Below are 26,883 nucleotides of genomic sequence, written 5' to 3' on the forward strand. Positions count from 1 at the left end.
GGTACCTGATCCATCAAATGTTAAATGGTACCTGATCCATCAAATGTTAAATGGTACCTGATCCATCAAATGTTAAATGGTACCTGATCCATCAAATGTTAAATGGTACCTGATCCATCAAATGTTAAATGGTACCAGATCCATCAAATGTTAAATGGTACCTGATCCATCAAATGTTAAATGGTACCTGATCCATCAAATGTTAAATGTTACTGATCCATCAAATGTTAAATGGTACCTGATCCATCAAATGTTAAATGGTACCTGATCCATCAAAAATGTACTGATCCATCAAATGTTAAATGGTACCTGATCCATCAAATGTTAAATGGTACCTGATCCATCAAATGTTAAATGTTACCTGATCCATCAAATGTTAAATGGTACCTGATCCATCAAATGTTAAATGGTACCTGATCCATCAAATGTTTAATGGTACCTGATCCATCAAATGTTAAATGGTACCTGATCCATCAAATGTTAAATGGTACCTGATCCATCAAATGTTAAATGGTACCTGATCCATCAAATGTTAAATGGTACTGATCCATCAAATGTTAAATGGTACCTGATCCATCAAATGTTAAATGGTACCTGATCCATCAAATGTAATGGTACCTGATCCATCAAATGTTAAATGGTACCTGATCCATCAAATGTTAAATGGTACCTGATCCATCAAATGTTACTGATCCATCAAATGTTAAATGGTACCTGATCCATCAAATGTTAAATGGTACCTGATCCATCAAATGTTAAATGGTACCTGATCCATCAAATGTTAAATGGTACCTGATCCATCAAATGTTAAATGGTACCTGATCCATCAAATGTTAAATGGTACCTGATCCATCAAATGTTAAATGGTACCTGATCCATCAAATGTTAAATGGTACCTGATCCATCAAATGTTAAATGGTACCTGATCCATCAAATGTTAAATGGTACCTGATCCATCAAATGTTAAATGGTACCTGATCCATCAAATGTTAAATGGTACCTGATCCATCAAATGTTAAATGGTACCTGATCCATCAAATGTTAAATGGTACCTGATAGGTACTAACATGGTGTCTGTGTTGAGATTTGTTATCACAGTTTATTGGAATTATTTTGAAATTATTTTTCAACCTTATTACCTTATTTTCACTTACAAAATAATACAATATCATCTGTTGTAAGTTTAAAATATTGAACATTGTCTAACATTCTCTCCTAACCAGAACCTCAGAGCAGCTATGTACAGTATAGACAGTGCTGATAGACTCAAGGTCAAACGTATCGCTGGACGAATCGTTCCTGCCATCGCCACGACGACAGCTGCTGTAGCTGGACTGGTGAGTAGAGAATTCTTATAAATGTTGAAGAGAAAAATGTTGACCAGCATCACCTACATACTCATATCTCCTTATTGTTGTCAACATTTTTCTATAAAGGTTTTCATGGAATAATTATAATGATTATTTTACAAAACTTTGAACAGAAGAAAAAACAGCTTTTAAAATGTAAAATTCACAACTTAATTTTCCTAACTTATTTCTGTATATTACTTCAATCCAATTTTGGTTTGCCAGTGTATTATATTACGTCCAGTATAAAGGCCAATAGTTTGTGGTCATCATAGTTATAACATTATTGGTAGTGGGGAGGAGTTACTGGTTGACTACTGTATAGGTAGGTGATCGGGTGGTGTAGTGGTTAAGTTGCTCACCTTTCACCTAACCGGCCGGGGTTTGATCCCCAACACGGACGTGAAAAGGTCAGGGGTCACCTGCCCGATCAGGTGGGTTTTCTCCGGGCACTCTGGTTTCCTCCCACACTGAGACCCCTCGCACGCTTACATCCCTGCCATCGAGAGTGATTTACATAAGTTGTATAACTTGTTTCTCAATCGATGTAAAATAAATAAAGTTTATATTTATATATTTAACTACTGTATAGCCACTGGTTATTTTTTCACGGATCAAAATTTTCACAGTGTGAACCATGATCATATCATCAATGCCTTCAAAATCATTTAAAATATATCTCTTTGAAAACAACCAGTTACACAGTATCAATATAAAGTAACATTTTCTTGTGAATTGTAGGTTTCTATAGAACTGGTTAAGGCACTAGACAGATGCCCCATAGAAAGTTACAAAAACTGCTTCCTGAACCTGGCCTTACCTGTGATCGTGTTGTCTGAACCAGGGCCGGTAGAGAAGGTGGTCCTCAAGTAAGTGCTTGTCTGGTATTCCCACCGACTGCTGATACCAGTGGTTACAAGAGTAGATAACTCATACATCAAGCAGGATAACGTTTTATAACTTGGAGACTGCTGACACCAGTGTTTACAAGGGTAGATAACTCATACGTCAAGCAGGATAACGTTTTATAACTTGGAGACTGCTGACACCAGTGTTTACAAGGGTAGATAACTCATACATCAGGCAGGATTACGTTTTATAACTTGGCAATTACTGACTAATGGTATGTGTAAAAAAAAAAAATCGGAATTTTTTGTCATTTTAAGAAAGTTAGTACAGTCAAAGATCAAGGCAGGTTTGATGATTTTATTTCAGATTATTTCTAAAAGGATACAAAAGAAAGTTCATAAATATCCATTCTGTTTTAGTAAGTGTACACAAGGTGTAGTAGCTAGGTTTTTACAAAGATCTATTGTGAGTTTTATTGACTTGTTTATAACAGGGAGGGCCTGAGTGTGACGATGTGGGACCGTTGGGACGTCCAGGGACACAAAGACTACACACTCCAGGAGTTCCTTAATTATTTCAAGGTCAGTACTGCAAACATAAGGTTGGTCTTACATTACGTGCTGATACCCAGCTTATGAGTTTGGAAGTGTGAGGTTTAATAGTGGAGTGAAGATGGAGTATCCTGGATAATCCACTGACCTATATCTATACAGACAAACGTATGACCCATAGATTGACAGATATTGGAAGAAGGTTAAAACCTTAATCTCTCTGCTACCACAGCCTACCGTATAGAGAACTAAACAGTAGAAACACGACTGCTGAAGTGGTTCAGTTGAAAATAATAAACATATTATTTGAGATACGAATGGAGATGTTGAACTCATTTCTGGAAGCAAAGTTAGTAAAAACTTCTATATTTCAGAAAATACTTAACTTAATCAGAATATTTTGTCTTATGCTCTCTTGAGCTGGTTTTTGATAGGCAATATGGTAAATAAACCAATATGGCCAAATGTTCTTTGAGATTTATTGTTTCCTCTGTAAAATTTTCATTGATAGATTCTTTCAATAAACTAAGTGAGTAAATCCTGTTTTCCAGACCAAGTTTGGTTTTGAAGCTACGATGGTCGGCCATGGTGTTAAGATGGTGTATGTGCCCTTCATGCCAGGCCATTCCAAACGGTTACCTCAAACGTAAGTCTACATCCCCTATTACGATAATAACAATGCCTGTTTATATAGATAATAAGATTGTTAGTTATGGTCTAGTTTGATAATATTTTAATAAATGAGCTGCTTAAAGTATACAGATCCATTTTAGTTTAAATTGTATGTGTAAATGTGATTTATTTGAAAATATGTTTATTACGTTATTATGTTATTACTGGTACATGGAGATAATTTGACAACAAATATTTTTTGTAATTTAACAAAGTCAGTGAGGATGTTGTTCAAGTATAATGATGAATATGAAAATGTACTGTTGTTTTATATGAATATATTTGGAAAAAACATAAAAATGAAGTTTTATTCTGTTTCTGTGTATAGGATGGTGAAGCTGTTGAAGCCGTCGGCACGACTACGATACGTTGACCTCGTGGTATCACTACAAGGCGACACAGAAGAGGATATACCAGGTCCACCAGTCAGATACTTCTTCAATCTGTGATACACCGATACGCTGTGATTTAAACTGTTTATAGACTTACATGTGATTAAGTATTAGTACAACTGGTTAGTATGAATGGGGGAAACCATCGGGGCATGAACTATGTACATGGTGTGTTTGTATGATAAGTTGAGTTCATTGAAGTATGAACGGAGACAAACAAAACTATGTATGCAACAAAAAATGGAATCCACAGTCATGTGAATTGAGATACAAAACTATGTATGCATTATAAATGAAGGTAACATGGATGTAAGCTATAAAGTTCACAGAGTTGTGATCAAAGACATAAACTAAATCATGTATGCATGGACATTGGAGTTCACAGATGTATGAACCGAGAAATGAACAATGTCAATGTGATAAATGGTGTTCATGATAATAAGCTTATGTTGTATAAATATACAATTACAGAGCAAAAACCTGTGAGATTATGAATTAATCATTAATGGGTTATGTTGGATGCATGATGCTCATGGATAGTCCTACAATTGTATGTAAGGTTTCTGAATATTGCCAAAATCATTAAAAGAATAATGGTAGAAAAATATTCTCCTTGATATGAACTGATCTGAAGCTTTGCAAAGCTTGTGTGATAATAACTAGATTCCTTCCATATATGGTACTGAAACTGTTTGGCACACTTTAAGGATTACAAAAAAAAATCACTAGGATCAAAATGTAGGTAGATACATGATATTAAAGATAAAATTTATTTTTTCTGAGGTATGAACAATTGCCAAAGCTGGCTAAAATAGAACAATTATGGAAGAAAAATACGAAAAATCAGTTAAAACATCAGGTTCAAAGGACGGCTCCCTTCGTGTCGAAACATGTCAACAACACTCTGATTAAAAAATCAGCTTACTGGAAGGAACGGCCGTGTTGGACTCACTCTTTTACATATTGACCTTGATTCTTAGTGAGGGCTCTGTATTCCTTTGGATCCACGGCCGGTTCCATCAAGAATTTCTACATTTTCCTTGTCCAAGGATGTTACGCCACCAACCCCCGTAGAGTTAAAACTTCAGTTCATTCTTAGGTGTGAACTGTATCTCTTATGAGATGTGACATTGCAATAAAAATGTGATTACCAAACAATAAGACCTAATCCACAATGGGTCACATCTCACATGGTGATAAGTTCAGTGTAAACGTTGAACAGGTTGTTGGTGATATGTGATAAAGTGGAACGTTTACAGCAGCTGTCTGTTGATAGAGGCATTCATAGGGACATGAATGCCGTGTATAAATCATACCTGATAGAAGAGATAGTGATATCAAGTGATGTGTGATCCAAGTTGTTATTTATAAGGAGTCTATATTTATTGTGTTGTGGCACTGTTAAATATAAGAAAACATTTGTTGTACATTATATACCGTTCACTTACAATTTATTTAGCTACACTGCCCTTTTGTCTTTGCATTCATAATCAAGAAGTTTTGAGTCAGATTGCATTTATTTGTGTGGATGGCTGTCAAGTTTGCTAAAAAAAATGACCTTCACACTTGTAAAGGCCATATTTAATTTAATACATATTTCTAAACATCAATAATATCGAGAAATTTGCTGTGATATGAAAACGAATTACAATGAAATATTTAGAAAAAAAAAAAAAAGAAAAAAAAAATCCAAATTAAAATTGATGACTAAATTCAAAATATTTTATGTTTGAAGATATATTGTATAAACTTGTATGATATTTATTAGTCTTCACACCAGAAAAGGTTTTCTATCCAATGTTTTACCTGTCCAATATGATTGATTACGGTGAGAGTAAAGTTTGAAAATTAAATAGATTAAAAAAAAGCGTCACAATTGGATACTGAACTTCTGTGATGTAGCATTTGCTACAGGCAATTAACATATATAAAGAAAAGAGCTGTTAGAAGTTTTCAAAGAAGGGTGAGGGGGTGGAAGTGCAACATCCCTAAAATATCATGCATAAAAAATCGGAAGCCAGCAACTCTAGATCTCTTAAATTTTAGAAATGTTGTTGAGAATGGTTTTTGCTATGCTGCTGAAAAATTGTGACTGAGAACAAAAAACATCTTACAAAGTCAAAATCAGTTTGCTTGAAGTCACCTTTTTTAAGAGTTTTTTTCTTGTATTTAATTAAACAGATTGTAAAACCTTGGGGAGACTACCAGTTTTCATAAGGAGTTGAGGCCCTTTATTTGACCTCACTATACACAAAGTGTAATACGGGTAGTATATGTTACAGGTGAAAAACTATGACCCTATGTAATAAATAAATTAATATCATCTGTTATGATATACTTCAGTTTATAATACCAGGTATTGTATCTAGCTTCACCAGAAAACATCAGCAAGAGTTGCCTACCTTGGACTTACAGTGCTGAGATAATGTCAAATTGAAATGATTTATAGTTATTTAGTGCTAACATGCCATCATTGATTTGTGAATATATATTTATATAAGTTTGTTTGTTAAGCAATCTAGTTAACTTGATGCTTTTCCTCAAAATTGAGTCATGAAATGATGACTTTAATCAGCTTAATTTAAAGTGCTATCTTGTGCAGTGAACATGACAAAGAGAGTGTTCCATACTGGGGCAGATTATGCCTCTATTGATGTTGAATCCATACAGGTATAGTTGAGTGTTAGTGTATTTAAATGTTGTGTACGGTCATAATGTAATTTCCATGTTGTGTACATTTATATAATGTAATCACTTGTGTATGATATGGTTTTAATCTACTCGCTGAAACTGTCAACTTTTAATTGCAAATAAAATCAGAATATTAGATTGGATGGTGTTTTCTCATTTTATTTATCTGCAATGTTCAGCCATAACTACTCAAGTAAATTGGAAAGGTTGTTTCAAAGTCTAGGTTGGGTGGGTCAGAGTCAAATTAAAATCAATATTCCAATTTCATTTAGTGATGATGTGATGATGGGAGTTATTGATGATCAATAGGAACTAGGACATGCAGTGTACAAATACTGTTCGTGCCATATGTATACATGTATATATGCCACTTACCATTTTAGCAGGGAAAATGCTAATTTGTTAGTGTTAAACATCCAATTTACATCAAATGTACTTTAAGGATGTGCCAAGTTCACCATTTTGGTTGTGGTTGTGAATAAAAGGCTAGAGATTTGACATTTGCCTGAAAATTTTGAGCAAAATATTCGTCAGAAACAATATTTAAATGGCCACCATATTTCTAGATAGAAAACAATGTGTGAAACCTTGGGTCTCTGGCAACCAGACGTGGCAGAATGTCGGACACCTTAACCACTCCCCCACTAGGACCCAGAGGTGGAGGGGTAGTGGTAGAATGTCAGACACCTTAACCACTCACCCAATAGGACCCAGAGGTGGAGGGGTAGTGGTAGAATGTCAGACACCTTAACCACTCACCCAATAGGACCCAGAGGTAGAGGGTTAGTGGTAGAATGTACACCTTAACCACTCTCCTACAAGGACCCAGAGGTAGAGTGCTATAGTGGAAGAATGTTAGACACCTTAACCACTCCCCCACTACGACCCAGAGGTGAAGAGCTAGTGGTAGAATGTCAGACACCTTAACCAATCCCCCACTAGGACCCAGAGTTGGAGAGCTAGTGGTAGAATGTCAGACACCTTAACCACTCGCCCAATAGGACCCTGAGGTGGAGGGTTAGTGGTAGAATGTACACCTAAACCATTCCCCAGAGGTGGAGAGCTAGTGATAGAATGTCAGACACCTTAACCACTCCCCCACTAGGACCCAGAGGTGGAGAACTCTAGTGGTAGAATGTCAGACACCTTAACCGCTATCCCACTAGGACCCAGAGGTAGAGAGTTAATGGTAGAATGTCAGACAACTTAACCACTCCCCCAATAGGACCCAGAGGTGGAGGGTTAGTGGTAGAATGTCACACACCTTGACCACTCCCTCAATAGGACCCAGAGGTGGAGGGTTAGTGGTAGAATGTCAGACACCTTAACCACTTCTCAACTAGGACCCAGAGGTAGAGGATTGGTTGTAGAATATTATAGACACCTTAACCACTACCCCACTATGATCCAGAGGTGGGGGACTAATTGTCAATCTCCCACAGAGGTGATAGAAAGTATTTGTAGAGATGAAATTTTATGTGAATGTGTTTAAAATCTTGAATACAGTTTGGAATTTTGTCTTTTTCAACACATGATACTCAAGATACAAAATAATTTATAGAAAAGAAAATGTGAATTTGTTAAAATAAATGACCTTGACCCCACTTTTGCACAATCCCAATTAATGATGAAACTCTTCAAATATTTTTTTTCATTATTTTTTCAAATAGTATCAAAAATATTTTAGGTACAATATAGCATATAAATTGTTGTTGGATTAAATGAAGTAAAAAGATATGTAAATAATGTGAAATTTGATGATCTGAATCAAAATATGTCAAAATAAATGAAGCTATTTTATTGTTATTTCCTGTTATCTGTGTTGTCTTCTTTCATTGATAACTATCTGGGGAATGTGTTGATGAAAATGATAAAAAGGAGAGTCAATTTCGATTGGTGTGCACATGACAGCTTAAGTCAGGGCACCTGTTCAGTGTCGGTCACATGACATAACAAGTGACGTCACAGATAGATTTGGAATGTCCCGTCGGTAACGGTATGGCGGTCAAAGCAAAACTCCGCTCGGCTATTTATCGATAAGTTTGGATTTAAATGGACTTGGTCGACAACATTTTAATCAAACAGGTAGGTGTTTGCGATATATATCCGTACATACAAGATAATATCCACAAGTTCTTTCTCAGGTGTTCGTGTTGGAGGTCTCAGCTGACTCGAGGCCCCGTGTAGAAACCGGAAGTGGAGCGGGAAGTATTCGCATACAATAAACATTGCAGTTATATAGGCCTAACTAAGCCAGAATACACATATGCGTTTGTGGTGCTATATCCTCGTTATATGCACGAGCGATGCACGTGATTTAGATAGGATTATACAGATGTAGCACTCTTCCCGTATTGTTTATGTATGGGACGTAAATAAAGTGCGATGACGTTTAAAGCAGAAACACCTGTAGAAGTCAATATCTAATTATCACTGACAGGTAAGTTACCGTCTGGGTCAATGTTGTATCGGCCGGGTCTCGGACAAGAACCATATCGTGATTTGTTATATCCTACTGGCTCCGTTCTGTTGTACTTTACTGTATTTATTGCACAAGTCTAAAATCAACAAATTAGACAAAGATAAAGTCAGCTGGACTCTGCAGTGAATTTTCACATTAACATTAAGTGTTTAAACATATTCCATTATCATAAGTGTCGACGTGTGCTTTTATACATGTAACTCTGTATTACAGAGTCATATATCTTGCCATAATGACGTTTATCTTTCGAGACTTGATAAACAAGATCTGATATTTTTTATACCCCACAGGCATTGTTTATATAAAATTACTGGTCCATGTGACAGGTCAGCCTTGTGTGTCACAAAGTTAAAGCGAAATTGATTAAGAAAAGATACAGGTCACATTTTGTCATTACAACATAAAGAAATGTATCAAGTGAAAAAAATAAAGATTTCTTCTTCTTCTTTATGGTTTTGCCACCTGTCAATACTAGTGATGATTATTAGCGATTCGGCACGGTGGCTTGGGGAGGGGGTTATATACACTGCATTTTTTATGTTATGATTATTGTGTCAACTTGAAACATATATGTCTATGTGTCAACATTGTCATTATATTCTACATATATAATACTGCAATTTTCTTTTGATTAATAATTAGGCTCATACATATGCATGCAGTTCTATAGCTAGTATAAAGTAATATTTTATACGAATTCAGTATTTCATTGTCTAAAGTATTTTTTGAGAAATAATGGCATAAATATATATATATCAATTAAATGTGTTATGATAAGCTAATTGAATTATGTAAAAATAACCGATGTACCTAATTATGTTTTCTTTTCTATCCCAACTTCAAAATGGTTAGGGTGTACTTTAAGAGGGCAGGTGCATTTACTACATTCAAGTTTATTGGCAGTGGTGTTGGTATAATTGGGCGTAGACATGTCGAACATCCAGAAGATAAAACAAAGCATACTGTATACACAGCCTCTGAATGGGTCTAACCACACCCACTAGGATCACCGTGATAATTCTCTAGACTGGTATTAAAATCTTGGCATTATAGTCTAAGTATTGTATTCAACCCAATAACCGCCCCTGTGCCTATATATAAGCGCATTCTTCCCCTTTTTGAGGCCACAATGTCACTTGCTTCAATTCTAACACAGATATAAGCTGTAAAATCGGTGGAGGTTTCTCTATTTGATTTCTTTTATAAGTTGGTTATAATGGCTTACTTTGTGCAATCATTTTTTGAAGGCTAGGTTAGTTGTCCAAATTTGGTCCTATTAAACGCCCCCTCTTTTATTTCAATTTTTAAGCCTCTTCTGTGCTTATTGAGTTGAATACGGCAATAAAAAGTAACTTTAACAGAACCCTTTGCTGCATGTACACTATTCAAAGAAAAATTTAATGATGCCAAATTTAGATCTTTAAATTCACAAAATTATTGCACAAAAGAAACCACAAATCACTTTTAAATGTTAAAGAAACAATATGGTAGACTGGTAGTTGTAATCAGGGAATGTCAGCCTGCATTGATTTGAATTAACTTTGAAAATTCAGCAAGTTCAAGTCTTGAAGATGAGGAGGGAAATACTAATTATATATATATAATTGAAGGAGAGAACGAAGCATATGCATGTACTACCTGAACACTATTTATTAGATTTTAGATCGTTGTTCATTGCAGTTGCCCGTAATATTTTGATAGAACTATGCAGGTACCTATAAATGTTGCAGCACCATGCAAATAAAAACCAGTGTAGTACTTAAAATGCAACAATAGCACCATTGACAAAAGTATAGAAGACTTTACCAATGGAAAGGAATTTCTAATTGATCTTTGTGAAGTGGTCGATTTGTTTGAACCGAAGATTCAGTTGAAGGGAAACACATCAAGAGTGAAAGCATGAAGCATTGTTCTTGATTAAGAAGAAATCACATGAAGGCCATATCAAAGTTTGTAGTCATTCAGTCTGCAGCCAGGCAATGTTATAGGATAGAGAGATCAAAGCCGCCATTTCTACATAAATACACAGAGGAACATGCATGTTCTTGTACATGTGTTTAAAATCATGGCCAACATTCTACTCTCTGTGATTTTAATTGTACTCTGTATTGGTTAACAATCTTTTCTGCAGTGGAGAAGGGTAGATGTTGTATAGGTTTGCATCAGTATAAAGACTGCTACCATTAATAGGAACGATTTAATAGTGCACATACATTTGTTTTGTGATAAGGAATTATTAAATATAGTTGGTCAGAAAGTGTACCCGATTAGGAAAGAACCTGAGGTAATTATCAATTAACATTTTCACTGAGTTCAATCTAGGATTTTGTCAACTACCTGCACATTATTAGATGTTAAAATAGCTATTATGTTTTAATCATGTTTGACATACCATATGCTAATGTGCCTTTGTCTTTGACATTAAGTACTTTGTTTTAATCATGTTTGACATACCATATGCTAATGTGCCTTTGTCTTTGACATTAAGTACTTTGTAACAATACATGTTCTTTCTTTATTATATACTGTGTTTCGGTTTACTTAATGATAATACAATATGACACTCTATTGGTATACGTATTTGTAAATGTTTTGCCCTCACTTCTACACAAGAGGTAATACTATATGCATAGTTAGAACATATTTTGTTTCGAAGTATATATGAGTTCCAGGGAAGTTTGGAGTCCAAATGTAGTCATTTACTATCCCTGTTATATTTGATATTTTTAAGAAGCGGATACCATAAACAATAAATTTCAAAATTTGGATTTTTTTATCTTAAACTATAGAGCTATGGTAAAAAAACCTAGGTAGATTGTTTGAAAGTTGACCAGTCAACCTTGAGAACCTGTTGATTGGTTTAACATGGATGTTACTTGGTGCTGTTTGACTATTAAACATGTTAAACAATGTTCCTTTATTTCTGTTTTACAGACTCAGTCCTGTGATCTCTGATTGTTATTGCTTACCTGTATACTTGGACAGTTTATGGATGTAAATATACAAGTTTGTACTGTCAGTATGGGATGTTTTCTTGGATGTGGTTTTCTTGTGATGAACATCTAAACAACACATTATTAACTACCGACTCTGGATACAAATATTTCAGGTGAGTGTTAACTTATTCGGATTCTTATCAAAAGGGTGACTTTGTAAGGTGTTCGTTCTCCACAAGTGTTCAAAACATGATTTAGTGCTTTTATGATGAATTCAGAAACATAGATACGTCCTCATCAGTCATCAGGTCATCCAGAAGACTCCTAAGAAAATGTTGTTTTTGAGTCACAAAAAATCTAGATTTGACTCTTTGAGTTTGAAATACATATACGTCTATTTGTCATATGTTTTGACTATTTAGATTTCTGAGAAATTATGATTTGACTACTCCTGATACTGCTAAAAGTCAAGGGTCAACTGGATGCCCTAACTTATGTGAAATATAAAATAGTTGGTGGAGATTTCATAATCTGCAGTAGGTCAAAATTTAGATACAAATAATATTCATGAATATCCTTGAATTGGCTCACGATTCATAAGTTATTACACAGTTTTTTACTTATTTATTATTTATGTATATAGTATTCATCGCCATATTTCATGAACTGGGTAGCAAGGTTGATGTATGAAACTCATTTTCATGATTATGAGGTAGTCAATTTAAAATATGTGAAGATTATAACTGCATTGCACTAGCAGTAATGGAATGTGAATCAAATGGGTGACAAGTGTAGTACTGTTACAATGTTTACTTACTGCTTTACTTACACATGAATTTGGACACCTGAAGCTGCACGGATTTGTCTTTGTGTGATCAAAGGACCAGTAGACATAATTTCTAAAGCTTATAGTTTTAAAGAAAGAGGTGAAGGAAGAGTAGATTAAGCTTTCTAAAGCTTAAATTTTAGGGAAAATGGTGAACGTTTTGGTGATGTACAAGTTTCTTTTAAGGTAGCCTGATAAAACAGCTATATAGTAGTTCACAAACTCTGTACAGGAAGAATGCGGGATTGATTGTAACAGGATCCAGCGTTACCAACACAATAGATAACACAACACAAACTGAGAGTTCAGGAGGGCACAGACATAAAACAACGGGGAGAGATTGGGGGAGACGGGTCTAACGATATCTACCATGGATTGGAATTTGGTTTCTAAAGAATACATTGTATTTTACAAATGATTTTCTTACTTCCAGAAACGTTTGACCCTAGAACACATACTTTATGCAGCAGGGAAATCTATTTTTTTTCATCCAGAATTAAATTCAGTATTTAACTGGTATCTTTCTTGGATAACTCATGTTTTAAATGCTCTTGTAAACAGAGTTGACAGTATATTTGAATTTATAGATGATTTCCTTTGTTATACTATAACCACAGTAACAGGTGAGCACTATAACCACAGTAACAGTGAGCACTATAACCACAGTAACAGGTGAGCACTATAACCACAGTAACAGGTGAGCACTATAACCACAGTAACAGGTGAGCACTATAACCACAGTAACAGGTGAGCACTATAACCACATAACAGTGAGCACTATAACCACAGTAACAGGTGAGCACTATAACCACAGTAACAGGTGAGCACTATAACCACAGTAACAGGTGAGCACTATAACCACAGTAACAGGTGAGCACTATAACCACAGTAACAGGTGAGCACTATAACCACAGTAACAGGTGAGCACTATAACCACAGTAACAGGTGAGACACTATAACCACAGTAACAGGTGAGCACTATAACCACAGTAACAGGTGAGCACTATAACCACAGTAACAGTGAGCACTATAACCACAGTAACAGGTGAGCACTATAACCACAGTAACAGGTGAGCACTATAACCACAGTAACAGGTGAGCACTATAACCACAGTAACAGGTGAGCACTATAACCACAGTAACAGGTGAGCACAAACCACAGTAACAGTGAGCACTATAACCACAGTAACAGGTGAGCACTATAACCACAGTAACAGGTGAGCACTATAACCACAGTAACAGGTGAGCACTATAACCACAGTAACAGGTGAGCACTATAACCACAGTAACAGGTGAGCACTATAACCACAGTAACAGGTGAGCACTATAACCACAGTAACAGGTGAGCACTATGCTGGTCAACATCAATCTGATGTTAGCTGAAATTGTGTTAATTAAGGAGGTGGGGGAGTGGACATATAGGGTTAAGTAACCATGCATGTCGTTTTGCTTCCTTTCCTGATCTCATTCCAATGTATTCACAGCGACATTTGTGTTTTCAATAACATTAATTGAAATTGATTGCTATAGTATCATCGTAAAGGCCATCAAAGGGTCTAGATCTTGTTCCTGTTTTACCATCCCTGAAGATAAATTTAAACTCTTCCAATTCGAAGGATGGAACAGTCCATAATGGAAATTAAGGGCTGAACAGACTAATTTACAAATGAAAATGAGGTGCAATGTCAATTATTCAGAATTGCATGTTGGTGACGCATATGATGAACAATCTACTGAAATGTCGCATGTAGTGACACTTAGACTACTGAAATTAAATATTTAGGGAGGCGTGAGTCACTGTAACAGACCAAGGCTAGGGGTTAACACTGTCTAAAGTTTGTAAACAAACTAGGATGTTGTCTGGCTATGAAATAACTTTACAAGGTGTCGTTTGTCACCTTCAAGTAGCAGAGATATAAATAGAATCAAGACATGATAGTTTGAAAAGCGATATCAGTGGAGGTACAAAAGAGTATTGGAGAGTTCCCGAACCCAGGATGACCTGCTATCCATAAGTCACACAGTGGTAGGGTCAGGATTTATCTGTGTAAAGTCAATATACACTTGTGGTGCTTTATCTCTTTACAACAGATTCTTTATAACAGAAAGGAATCGCACACGACTAATTACTGACAACTGCTGATTTAATAATGCAAATGAGCGTGTTTAGGTTGGTAATAAAAGATTTAAAGGAAATTTGTTTTGTAATTTGTTAACCTGAGCTCATTATGTTTTTAAAATCTGGTTACACTGAATCACACTGATTTAAATGACATTGTATGAGAGAGTCAGTGTGTTGTATATGACAGTGAACTGACACAGCCAGGACCTATAGTCATTGAGAACGAGCGTTTGCATTATAACAATGAGTAAATTCATCTCACCATGCATTTTGTTCACCAATGGCATTTATTATATATAAGGGCTTTTCTTCACTACTTTTGGAATGGAGCCATTGACTTTGAATTTGAAAAAATGACTAAATCATGACCTGGGAAAGATGATGAAATGTGAATAAAATCACAATGAATAGGATTATTAGTACCATTCTGAAAAAAATACACAAACCATCCAAAATTTTTAGATGAACTTTAAGGTACGGAGTACTTTGATTTGGGGAAGTTCAAGGATAGAATGGAAAAAATCAGAGGCTTTGTCTTTGGAATTGGGGTCAAAATTGACTCAAATATTTCAGAAAAAATATGACACCATAGTGTCCAAGGAATGTCGAAACTTTCTACATTATATATGTGCATACAGAAGTGTATAGAAGGTTGTTGGCATATACAATGCACAATGTTCAGATTGTGTTTTACACTGTATAATGTATGTATGTAAGATACATTGTGATGCTGAACCACAGTGTCACCGTCAGATATCCCTACATATTTGCATTATCAAACAGTGTAACAATGATTATTCCTTTAGTATAAGCTCTATTACCCGAATTCCTGGCTTATCTCATGGTCACTCACTAATCGTTGGTCAGTGGAGGCAGAGCAATGGGTCAAACAAACGGTCAAAAGGCAAATGTTACTTAAACCAGATTTAAGTCACCAAATAGATTAATTGTTAATGTTATTATTTTGAATGACTCTGTGCCAAAGATATCAGGGATATACAATGTAAAGTTAGATAATATCATATTCTTGGATTGTATTAAGATAAGGTTGTTACCAAAAACTTACAAAGTGTATTGTGTAATTATATATATGTGTTAAAATGTTATTGTATTTATCATTTTATTACGTACGTTTAGTTTATTAGATACAGAGTTAATGCCCTTTATGTGATTCTGTGATGCTGCATAGCTTTTTTGTGTTGCCTCCAAACAAAATCCAACATGTAACACAATATTTTATCACTAAGTTTGTATTGGCATTGATGTCTATATACAGACCAGGGGTTTCTGATTGATAACTCTAGGCTGACATATCTTCCTACTAATCTTCTTATAAAAAAAATCTCTTGTTTTCACTTAATGTATACATCCCAATGGCTTAGAAAAAGGAATTGTACAACTCCATTTCTTTTTAGCCAATCCAAATTATTTAAAGCCATGTACTGTATTAAAAAAGTCATTTTTTGGTATATAAAGATGGCCTTTAATCAGGTTTGATACTTTACTAGGGTTATAAATAAGCCACTGTAAACTTGCCATACAATCACTCAAAATACATGTATTAGAATTAAGATCAATGTCACTGCCCTCTCATGGGCTTTGTAAACATGTACAGGTAATGTTGAGAGAGCTGACCTGTATAATGCCTCCATAATGTTGTAGACGGTCTGGTCATACACAGAAATGATATAAATTTACATAAAGGTCACAGATGAAAGAGAAATGGATCTCTCACCTATTTACCTGTGCTTTTTATTGTCCAAAAAACTTCCACTAAAGCTTTCAGTATGGAGTTATAAACTAATAAATCTAATCCAATCAATTTGTGGATCGAATGCCCAGGCTATTGGCAAAGAATATTGAACAGTAAACAGGATTTAAAGTACAGAATTAAGATAGATAGAATGCATATGGCAAAGGCTCGATATAGAAATAGATAGAATGGCAGAGGGCTGACAAAGAAATACCTAATACCTTATTTTCCAGAGTGTAAGCTGCAACTTTTTCCCCCCAAAATAGGGAGTGCGGCTTATACACCAGTGCGGCTTATCTGTGGACGAAAACAAAAATCTGACGATATTTTTGCATTATTACGTCGTGATTCACATTTGGAAATCGTAAGTTTTACTCGCAAGTTATACATTGAACAAATCATTGTAAAAGTGTTTAAAAGATAAAATATGCAATGAATATATATATATTGAAGATGAAAATAATTATGTATCAGATGCATGTTCATTCGTAAAATTGCTTAATTCAAGGAAAATCTGCCGACTGAAGCGTGGTTGTTTACAGTCCCAACACAATGGCAGACTGATTTCGCTATCGATTTGCTGCAGGATTGTTACCAAGAAAATAATAACTAAAACATCAAAAATCATCAAATAAAATCATTAAATAATAAGCTAAATATATTATTGAAATATTATGTGTGTGCAAGAAATGTCCGCAGACAGCAAGAAAACGTTAAACACGGTCAACATGTGTATTTCTCGGAATTCTGTTGCTGGGATTTCAATGAAATAATCAGCAATCAAGTTTAAATGTGTGAATTACATGTAATATAGAACATTGTAGCGATGTTATAAACATTAAACAGACTATAAAATATTATTTAATAGATAGAATGGCAGAGGGCCGATATAGAAATCGATAGAATGGCAGTGGGCCGATATAGAAATAGATAGAATGGTAGCAGGCAGATATAAAAATAGATAGAATGCATAATTTGTTTGATTGTGACTGTACAGGTCCATCAGACCTTTTGTTTGATTGTGACTGTACAGGTCCATCAGACCTTATGTTTGATCGTGACTGTACAGGTCTATCAGGCCTTTTGTTTGATCGTGACTGTACAGGTCTATCAGGCCTTTTAATTGATTGTGACTGTACAGGTCCATCAGACCTTATGTTTGATCGTGACTACACAGGTCCATCAGACCTTATGTTTGATTGTGACTATACAGGTCTATCAGACCTTTTGGTTGATTGTGATTGTAAAGGTCTATCAGACTTTTCATTTAATTATGACTGTACAGGTCCATCAGACCTATTGTCAGGTCAGATTGACCAACACATCAAGGAAATACTGACATAAATGAGAGGACAATACAGGCCTGTTGGACCTTTTGTTTGGTAGTTACAGGATTAGCATTGTGTTGCTTGGACAATTTGACCAATACAATGAATACAGAGATAATACAATTGGGTTGAGTACAATCAATGCTTGACATATCTGATAATTACTGTAATATTACGGTGAGTGGGAGGCTGCACAGAGTTTGTGTGTAATGGGTAGTGACCACACATTAATATTGATTGTCAGACTTCATAACAATCAGTTTCCACCTGGCTACATATGTTATAGAACCTATTATATGTAGATTGTCATCAATTAAATACGGGACACATCGGTCCACATATACCTTGACTGTACACATCATCGTACATCAGCGTGTAACACCAGCGAGCTGTCTACCTTTTGATCATCTATATAAGTTATACATGTCTGGAATATTCAGTTGGATCATCAGGGATGTATCAAATGACATTGAATATTTGTATCAGTTCTCAAGGATTTTAATTGCTGGGTTTTCGTCTGTAACTTTGTATTTGTGAATTATATCTGGATTTTTACCTGCCTTCTGTATATGGATTATTCATTAGTGACAGGATTAATTACAACTAGAAAAATGGTAAGGTTTTAATTACAGGTAAAACATATATGTAGATAACTTCACCTGTACGGCAAGTTACCTGTTCAAACTATCATGTGTGCTGTTTTATAATGTTGTGACATCTTGCATTGACCTCTTTTCTTATGGATATCCTTGCACATTATATATGTATATACCTACAGCACGTTTTAGCCTCTACCCCCCCCCCCCCCCCCCCCCCCCCACACCTAATTAAAGTATTATTCAATCTTTGTGTGATTCAAGTGTCCCATCTCCCTGCAGTACGTAATACCATATATGTACATGGTGATGCATGTATCATATGCATAAAATATACATTCAACAGGTAAGTTACTTGTTGATATGACGGAAACAAAGTCTCATTACTCAGTCTAATGTATGCATGCAGAATGCACCAGTTGGGTATGGATGTGATGTCATCACATTGTAGACAAGCTAGAGCTAACGATTGTTGTTGTTGTGGGGTAAGGAAGCCGGGTATGTTTGGAGGAAGGAGGGGTTAAGTGCTTAGATGGGGTGTTTATAGATCCTTTGGGTTGTAAAGAGAATGTATGTGTGTAAAGATTAGTTATCATTGATAGGTAAGTGGGCTAAATGAAAGGAGGGTGTAGAGGTCCCAGGGGGGGTGGGTGGGGGTAATGGGTTAAGAAGGTGCACTGGTAGGTAGTTGGAGGTCCCTGGGGTGGGGGAGGATGTCTATGTAGGTGTAGTGGAATGGATGAAGGAGGTGTGCTGGTAGAGAGTTGGAGGCCCCTGGGGCTGGGAGAGAGGAGGAGGTGTACTGGTAGAGAGTTGGAGGTCCCTGGGGGTCGGAGAGAATGTGTATGGGTATTGGATGGGGTAGGGGTTAAGAGTTGTTAAGGTTGTGGAGGTTCCATGGGGGTTGGGGGTTAGTCCCTGGGAGTTGGGGGGTTAGAGAGAGGATGTGTAGAATGAGGGGAAGGAGGTTTCAGGCTATGAGAAAGGGAGTGGGACAGGGCTGTGTATGTGGGTTAGAGGTGTATATGTGGGAAAGAGTTGTATATGTGGTATAGGGCTATGTGTGTGGGATAGAGGTGTGTTTGTGGGATAGAGGTGTATATGTGGGACAGAGGTGTGTTTGTGGGACAGAGGTGTGTTTGTAGAGGTGTGTATGTGGGACAGAGGTGTGTTTGTGGGATAGAGGTGTGTATGTGGGACAGAGGTGTGTATGTGGGACAGAGGTGTGTTTGTGGGATAGAGGTGTGTATGTGGGACAGAGGTGTGTATGTGGGACAGAGGTGTGTTTGTGGGACAGAGGTGTGTATGTGGGACAGAGGTGTGTATGTGGGACAGAGGTGTGTTTGTGGGATAGAGGTGTGTATGTGGGACAGAGGTGTGTATGTGGGATAGAGGTGTGTTTGTGGGATAGAGGTGTGTATATGGGATAGGGGTGTGTTTGTGGGATAGAGGTGTGTATGTGGGATAGAGGTGTGTATGTGGGACAGAGGTGTGTTTGTGGGATAGAGGTGTGTATGTGGGATAGAGGTGTGTATGTGGGATAGAGGTGTGTATGTGGGATAGAGGTGTGTTTTGGGATAGAGGTGTGTATGTGGGATAGAGGTGTGTATGTGGGATAGAGGTGTGTATGTGGGATAGAGGTGTGTATGTGGGACAGAGGTGTGTATGTGGGATAGAGGTGTGTATGTGGGACAGAGGTGTGTATGTGGGATAGAGGTGTGTATGTGGGACAGAGGTGTGTATGTGGGATAGGGGTGTGTATGTGGGATAGAGGTGTGTATGTGGGATAGAGGTGTGTATGTGGGATAGAGGTGTGTATGTGGGATAGAGGTGTGTATGTGGGATAGAGGTGTGTATGTGGGATAGAGTGTGTATGTGGGATAGAGGTGTGTATGTGGGATAGAGGTGTGTATGTGGGATAGGGGTGTGTTTGTGGGATAGAGTGTGTATGTGGGATAGAGGTGTGTATGTGGGATAGAGGTGTGTATGTGGGATAGAGGTGTGTATGTGGGATAGAGGTGTGTATGTGGGATAGAGGTGTGTATGTGGGATAGAGTTGTGTATTTGTGGGATAGAGGTGTGTATGTGGGATAGAGGTGTGTATGTGGGATAGGGTGTGTATGTGGGATAGAGGTGTGTATGTGGGATAGAGGTGTGTATGTGGGATAGAGGTGTGTATGTGGGATAGAGGTGTGTATGTGGGATAGAGGTGTGTATGTGGGATAGAGGTGTGTATGTGGGACAGAGGTGTGTTGTGGGATAGAGGTGTGTATGTGGGATAGAGGTGTGTATGTGGGATAGAGGTGTGTATGTGGGATAGAGGTGTGTTTGTGGGATAGAGGTGTGTATGTGGGATAGAGGTGTGTATGTGGGATAGAGGTGTGTATGTGGGATAGAGGTGTGTATGTGGGATAGAGGTGTGTATGTGGGATAGAGGTGTGTATGTGGGATAGAGGTGTGTATGTGGGATAGAGGTGTGTATGTGGGATAGAGGTGTGTATGTGGGATAGAGGTGTGTATGTGGGATAGAGGTGTGTATGTGGGATAGAGGTGTGTATGTGGGATAGAGGTGTGTATGTGGGATAGAGGTGTGTATGTGGGATAGAGGTGTGTTGTGGGATAGAGTGTGTGTGGAAGAGTGTTATGTGGGATAGAGGTGTGTATGTGGGATAGAGGTGTGTATGTGGGATGAGGTGGATGGAGAGTGTGTGTATGTGGGATAGAGGTGTGTTTGTGGGATAGAGGTGTGTATGTGGGATAGAGGTGTGTATGTGGGATAGAGGTGTGTATGTGGGATAGAGGTGTGTATGTGGGATAGGGGTGTGTTTGTGGGATAGAAGTGTGTATGTGGGATAGAGGTGTGTATGTGGGATAGAGGTGTGTATGTGGGATAGAGGTGTGTATGTGGGATAGAGTGTGTATGTGGGATAGAGGTGTGTATGTGGGATAGAGGTGTGTATGTGGGATAGAGTGTGTATGTGGGATAGAGGTGTGTATGTGGGATAGAGGTGTGTATGTGGGATAGAGGTGTGTATGTGGGACAGAGGTGTGTATGTGGGATAGAGGTGTGTTTGTGGGATAGAGGTGTGTATGTGGGACAGAGGTGTGTATGTGGGATAGAGGTGTGTTTGTGGGATAGAGTGTGTATATGTGGGATAGAGGTGTGTTTGTGGGATAGAGTTGTATATGTGGGATAGAGGCTGTGTATGTGGGACAGAGGTGTGTTTGTGGGATAGAGGTGTGTTTGTGGGATAGAGGTGTGTATGTGGGACAGAGGTGTGTATGTGGGACAGAGGTGTTTGTGGGATAGAGGTGTTATGTGGGATAGAGGTGTGTTGTGGGATAGAGTTGTATATGTGGGATAGGGTATGTATGTGGGATAGAGGTGTGTATGTGGGATAGAGGTGTGTATGTGGGATAGGGTGTGTTTATGTGGGAAAGGTGTGTATGTGGGATAGAGGTGTGTATGTGGGATAGAGGTGTGTGTGGGATAGAAGTGTGTATGTGGGATAGAGGTGTGTATGTGGGATAGAGGTGTGTTTGTGGGATAGAGGTGTGTATGTGGGATAGAGGTATGTTTGTGGGATAGAAGTGTGATGTGGGATAGAAATGTGTGTGTGGGATAGAGGTGTGTATGTAGGATAGAGGTGTGTATGTGGGATAGAGGTGTGGTGGATAGAGTTGTGTATGTGGGATAGAGGTGTGTATGTGGGATAGAGGTGTGTATGTGGGATAGAGATGTGTATGTGGTATAGGGCTATGTATGTGGGATAGAGGTGTGTATGTGGGATAGAAGTGTGTATGTGGGATAGAGGTGTGTATGTGGGATAGAGGTGTGTATGTGGGATAGAGGTGTGTTTGTGGGATAGAAGTGTGTATGTGGGATAGAGGTGTGTATGTGGGATAGAGGTGTGTATGTGGGATAGAGGTGTGTATGTGGGATAGAGGTGTGTTTGTGGATAGAAGTGTGTATGTGGGATAGAGGTGTGTATGTGGGATAGAGGTGTGTTTGTGGGATAGAGGGTGTATGTGGGATTGAGTGTGTATGTGGGATAGAGGTGTGTATGTGGGATAGAGGTGTGTTTGTAGGATAGAAGTGTGTATGTGGGATAGAGGTGTGTATGTGGGATAGAGGTGTGTATGTGGGATAGAGGTGTGTATGTGGGATAGGGGTATGTTTGTGGGATAGAGGTGTGTATGTGGGATAGAGGTGTGTATGTGGGATAGAGGTGTGTTTGTGGGATAGAAGTGTGTATGTGGGATAGAGGTGTGTATGTGGGATAGAGGTGTGTATGTGGGATAGAGGTGTGTATGTGGGATAGAGGTGTGTATGTGGGATAGAGGTGTGTATGTGGGATAGAGGTGTGTATGTGGGATAGAGGTGTGTATGTGGGATAGAGGTGTGTATGTGGGATAGAGGTGTGTATGTGGGATAGAGGTGTGTATGTGGGATAGAGGTGTGTATGTGGGATAGAGGTGTGTATGTGGGATAGAGGTGTGTATGTGGGATAGAGGTGTGTATGTGGGATAGAGGTGTGTATGTGGGATAGAGGTGTGTATGTGGGATAGAGGTGTGTATGTGGGATAGGGATATGTATGTGGAATAGAGGTGTGTTTGTGGGATAGAGGTGTATATGTGGGAGAGAGGTGTGTATGTGGTATAGAAGTGTGTATGTGGGATAGAGGTGTGTATTTGGGATAGAGGTGTGTCTGTGGGATAGTGGGAGAGGGGGTGCATGGAGGAGAGAATGAGACTATGCTTTAAAATGGGAATAGAAAGGGAAGATTAATGTGAAGGTCTGATCTGGAGGAGGAGGTTACAATAAAAGGTTTCTCTCGTCTAACACACTTTTGTCTATATTGATTCTCAACTTGGTTCTAAGCTGTTCTATCTCTGTCCAGGTATCTAGTCATCTTAATCCCTAATTGGATGTTCCACGTGTCGTTTGATTATTTGCACACCTGCCTTCCGCCCTGATTATAGAGTACTGTTGTGATGATTGATGCTGTGATTACCTGGCTGATTTATCACCTGTATACCAGGTAAAAATGGCCTCAGTCTGAATCATACACATTATGTAACTCAATTTCACTTTTTAACTCATTCATATAGAATTTCATGGAGAATTACCTGAGGCATAGATATGCACAATTACCTGTTCTAACGAGACTCTTAGTGCTGAACAAAAGGTACAGTTATCTACATACGTGGTTCATAGAAAACAATGTCTACAGGCAGGTGAGCTAGGTTTGTGGTTATACACAGTTCAGTTGTAGACGAAATTCTTTAATTTGTATACGAACTGTAAGACAGGTGAAGTTTAAGGTCACTTAATTGGCTTTATATGTCATTGCTAGCCTAGGTTCAAGGTCACTTAGCTTTATATGTCATTGCTAGCCTAGGTTCAAGGTCACTTAGCTTTATATGTCATTGATAGCCTAGGTTCAAGGTCACTTAGCTTTATATGTCATTGCTAGCCTAGGTTCAAGATCACTTAGCTTTATATGTCATTGCTAGCCTAGGTTCAAGGTCACTTTCAGGCCTAGGTTCAAGGTCACTTAGCTTTATATATGTCATTGCTAGCCTAGGTTCAAGGGCACTTAGCTTTATATGTCATTGATAGCCTAGGTTCAAGGTCACTTAGCTTTATATGTCATTGCTAGCCTAGGTTCAAGGTCACTTAGCTTTATATGTCATTGCTAGCCTAGGTTCAAGGTCACTTAGCTTTATATGTCATTGCTAGCCTAGGTTCAAGGTCACTTAGCTTTATATGTCATTGCTAGCCTAGGTTCAAGGTCACTTAGCTTTATATGTCATTGCTAGCCTAGGTTCAAGGTCACTTAGCTTTATATGTCATTGCTAGCCTAGGTTCAAGGTCACTTAGCTTTATATGTCATTGCTAGCCTAGGTTCAAGGTCACTTAGCTTTATATGTCATTGCTAGCCTAGGTTCAAGGTCACTTAGCTTTATATGTCATTGCTAGCCTAGGTTCAAGGTCACTTAGCTTTATATGTCATTGCTAGCCTAGGTTCAAGGTCACTTGGCTTTATATGTCATTGCTAGCCTAGGTTCAAGGTCACTTGGCTTTATATGTCATTGCTAGCCTAGGTTCAAGGTCACTTAGCTTTATATGTCATTGCTAGCCTAGGTTCAAGGTCACTTAGCTTTATATATGTCATTGCTAGCCTAGGTTCAAGGTCACTTAGCTTTATATGTCATTGCTAGCCTAGGTTCAGAGATATATGTCATTGCCTTTTGTTTCTATATATGGTATTGTGATTATATCACATTGCGATTCTGTCAACATTCTTCATCAAAATTGCTTTCCTTAAAGTTTGCTAAAAGTCCTTTGAAGTTTAAGGCCAAAAGGGGAAAGGGAATTAGAGGTGGGATATATATATATATAGGTCATATACATCATCATAACACGAGATAGAAGGCAAAAGGTGAAGGGCAATAAGAGGTCAGATATATAGGTCATATACAACATCATAACGCGAGATAGAAGGCAAAAGGTGAAGGGCAATAAGAGGTCAGATATATAGGTCATATACAACATCATAACGCAAGAGAGAAGGCAAAAGGTGAAGGGCAATAAGAGGTCAGATATATAGGTCATATACAACATCATAACGCGAGATAGAAGGCAAAAGGTGAAGGGCAATAAGAGGTCAGATATATAGGTCATATACAACATCATAACGCGAGATAGAAGACAAAAGGTGAAGGGCAATAAGAGGTCAGATATATAGGTCATATATGTCACCATAACCCAAGATAGAAGGCAAAAGGTGAAGGGCAATAAGAGGTCACATATATAGGTCATATATGTCACCATAACCCAAGATAGAAGGCAAAAGGTGAAGGGCAATAAGAGGTCAGATATATAGGTCATATATGTCACCATAACCCAAGATAGAAGGCAAAAGGTGAAGGGCAATAAGAGGTCACATATATAGGTCATATATGTCACCATAACCCAAGATAGAAGGCAAAAGGTGAAGGGCGATAAGAGGTCAGATATATAGGTCATATATGTCACCATAACCCAAGATAGAAGGCAAAAGGTGAAGGGCAATAAGAGGTCAGATATATAGGTCATATATGTCACCATAACCCAAGATAGAAGGCAAAAGGTGAAGGGCGATAAGAGGTCAGATATATAGGTCATATATGTCACCATAACCCAAGATAGAAGGCAAAAGGTGAAGGGCAATAAGAGGTCAGATATATAGGTCATATATGTCACCATAACCCAAGATAGAAGGCAAAAGGTGAAGGGCAATAAGAGGTCACATATATAGGTTATATATGTCATCATAACCCGAGATAGACGGCTATGGTTAGGATACTGCAGACACCACTTTACCAATGCTATGGGTAAAATGTGTCAGAATTGAAGTCACTAGTGTCTATGCAAAATATGACAGATAGACGTGTACATATAAAAACACTAGGTTTACTGGGCATATGGAAGCCACATTAATAATATATGGATATTAATATAGAACTGGAATGTTTGACTTGGAGCTGTTTATGGAATGACTTATAAGTTCTGGTCATTTGGTCAGCAATGTTAACTTAAAACACATTTAAATTGGAATGACAGACAAGTTGTTAAACTGTGATTAAAGTGATATATCACTGTTATGTTTAAATAGAGGATTACATAGCGTTCACGGGACTATAATATACAGGAATATCGCAATATCATCAAACGGTACATTCCAATGTTATAAAGTGCCTTGGAGCAATAAAATAAATTTAAAGTTCAAATATTTTCATAAAAATTTAAAACTCTTTCGACACTTACATTATAAGACATGTTCAGTGTATACATTTTAAACGGACAGTTTTCTGTCATTTCCTGTCGACGCTGTGAGCAGAGGAATAAAGATTTCGCCCAAGGTGCAGCACAAATCTACTATTATAAAAGAATGATAGATATGTCATATCAGAGTTGTTAATGATAATTACTTACAAATACTTATAAACAGGAATATGTTTAGTCCCGTCTTCGTCTGTACATGTCTGTGAGCTTGTTGATCTATTAACTATAGCGTTGATACAAACCTAATTAGAAGTTATTTTAGGAACTTCTGAGAATTGTTTTGGCAGAGTATGATAGATGTGTTGTCTTGTATTTTCTGTTTAAAAATGTGCACTATATTTGTACCTAACTTGGACAAGACACAGAGGTCTGGTTTCTTACATTAAACCACTTGCCTCCACCTTGTTGATTACATTCACGCAGTGGATAATTACAACCCCAAGAAACCTCTATCTTCTTCAGAGTTATGCCCCTTTGTTTCAAAGAGGTGGTGGGTCGGAGGCG

The 26,883-nt window shown here is 37.6% G+C and overlaps 2 protein-coding genes across 11 annotated transcripts in view; both read left to right on the top strand.

Moving 5' to 3' along the window:
- The window catches only part of LOC138332962 (ubiquitin-like modifier-activating enzyme 6), a 57,709-nt gene extending 51,062 nt beyond the window's left edge, over positions 1-6,647 (top strand). The window contains exons 32-36 of the mRNA XM_069281031.1: positions 1,224-1,337; positions 2,091-2,218; positions 2,692-2,779; positions 3,301-3,395; positions 3,750-6,647. Of these exons, the coding sequence (XP_069137132.1) occupies positions 1,224-1,337; positions 2,091-2,218; positions 2,692-2,779; positions 3,301-3,395; positions 3,750-3,870 (546 nt within the window). The 3' untranslated portion in view covers positions 3,871-6,647. The remainder of the gene's footprint in view (positions 1-1,223; positions 1,338-2,090; positions 2,219-2,691; positions 2,780-3,300; positions 3,396-3,749) is intronic.
- A 1,818-nt stretch (positions 6,648-8,465) lies between these two features.
- The window catches only part of LOC138332964 (rho guanine nucleotide exchange factor 18-like), a 240,108-nt gene continuing 221,690 nt past the window's right edge, over positions 8,466-26,883 (top strand). For 7 of the 10 annotated variants that reach the window (XM_069281034.1, XM_069281040.1, XM_069281038.1 and 4 more), the window contains exons 1-2: positions 8,466-8,589; positions 11,921-12,095. The gene's annotated coding sequence lies outside the window, so the exon portion shown is untranslated. Of the gene's footprint in view, positions 8,590-8,785; positions 8,945-9,995; positions 10,017-11,920; positions 12,096-18,421; positions 18,566-26,883 lie in introns of those variants that run through there. The other 3 variants (XM_069281035.1, XM_069281036.1, XM_069281037.1) reach the window with 3 other exon arrangements.

The sequence above is a fragment of the Argopecten irradians genome, chromosome 10, assembly GCF_041381155.1.
Source record: "Argopecten irradians isolate NY chromosome 10, Ai_NY, whole genome shotgun sequence".
Lineage (NCBI taxonomy): Eukaryota > Metazoa > Mollusca > Bivalvia > Pectinida > Pectinidae > Argopecten > Argopecten irradians.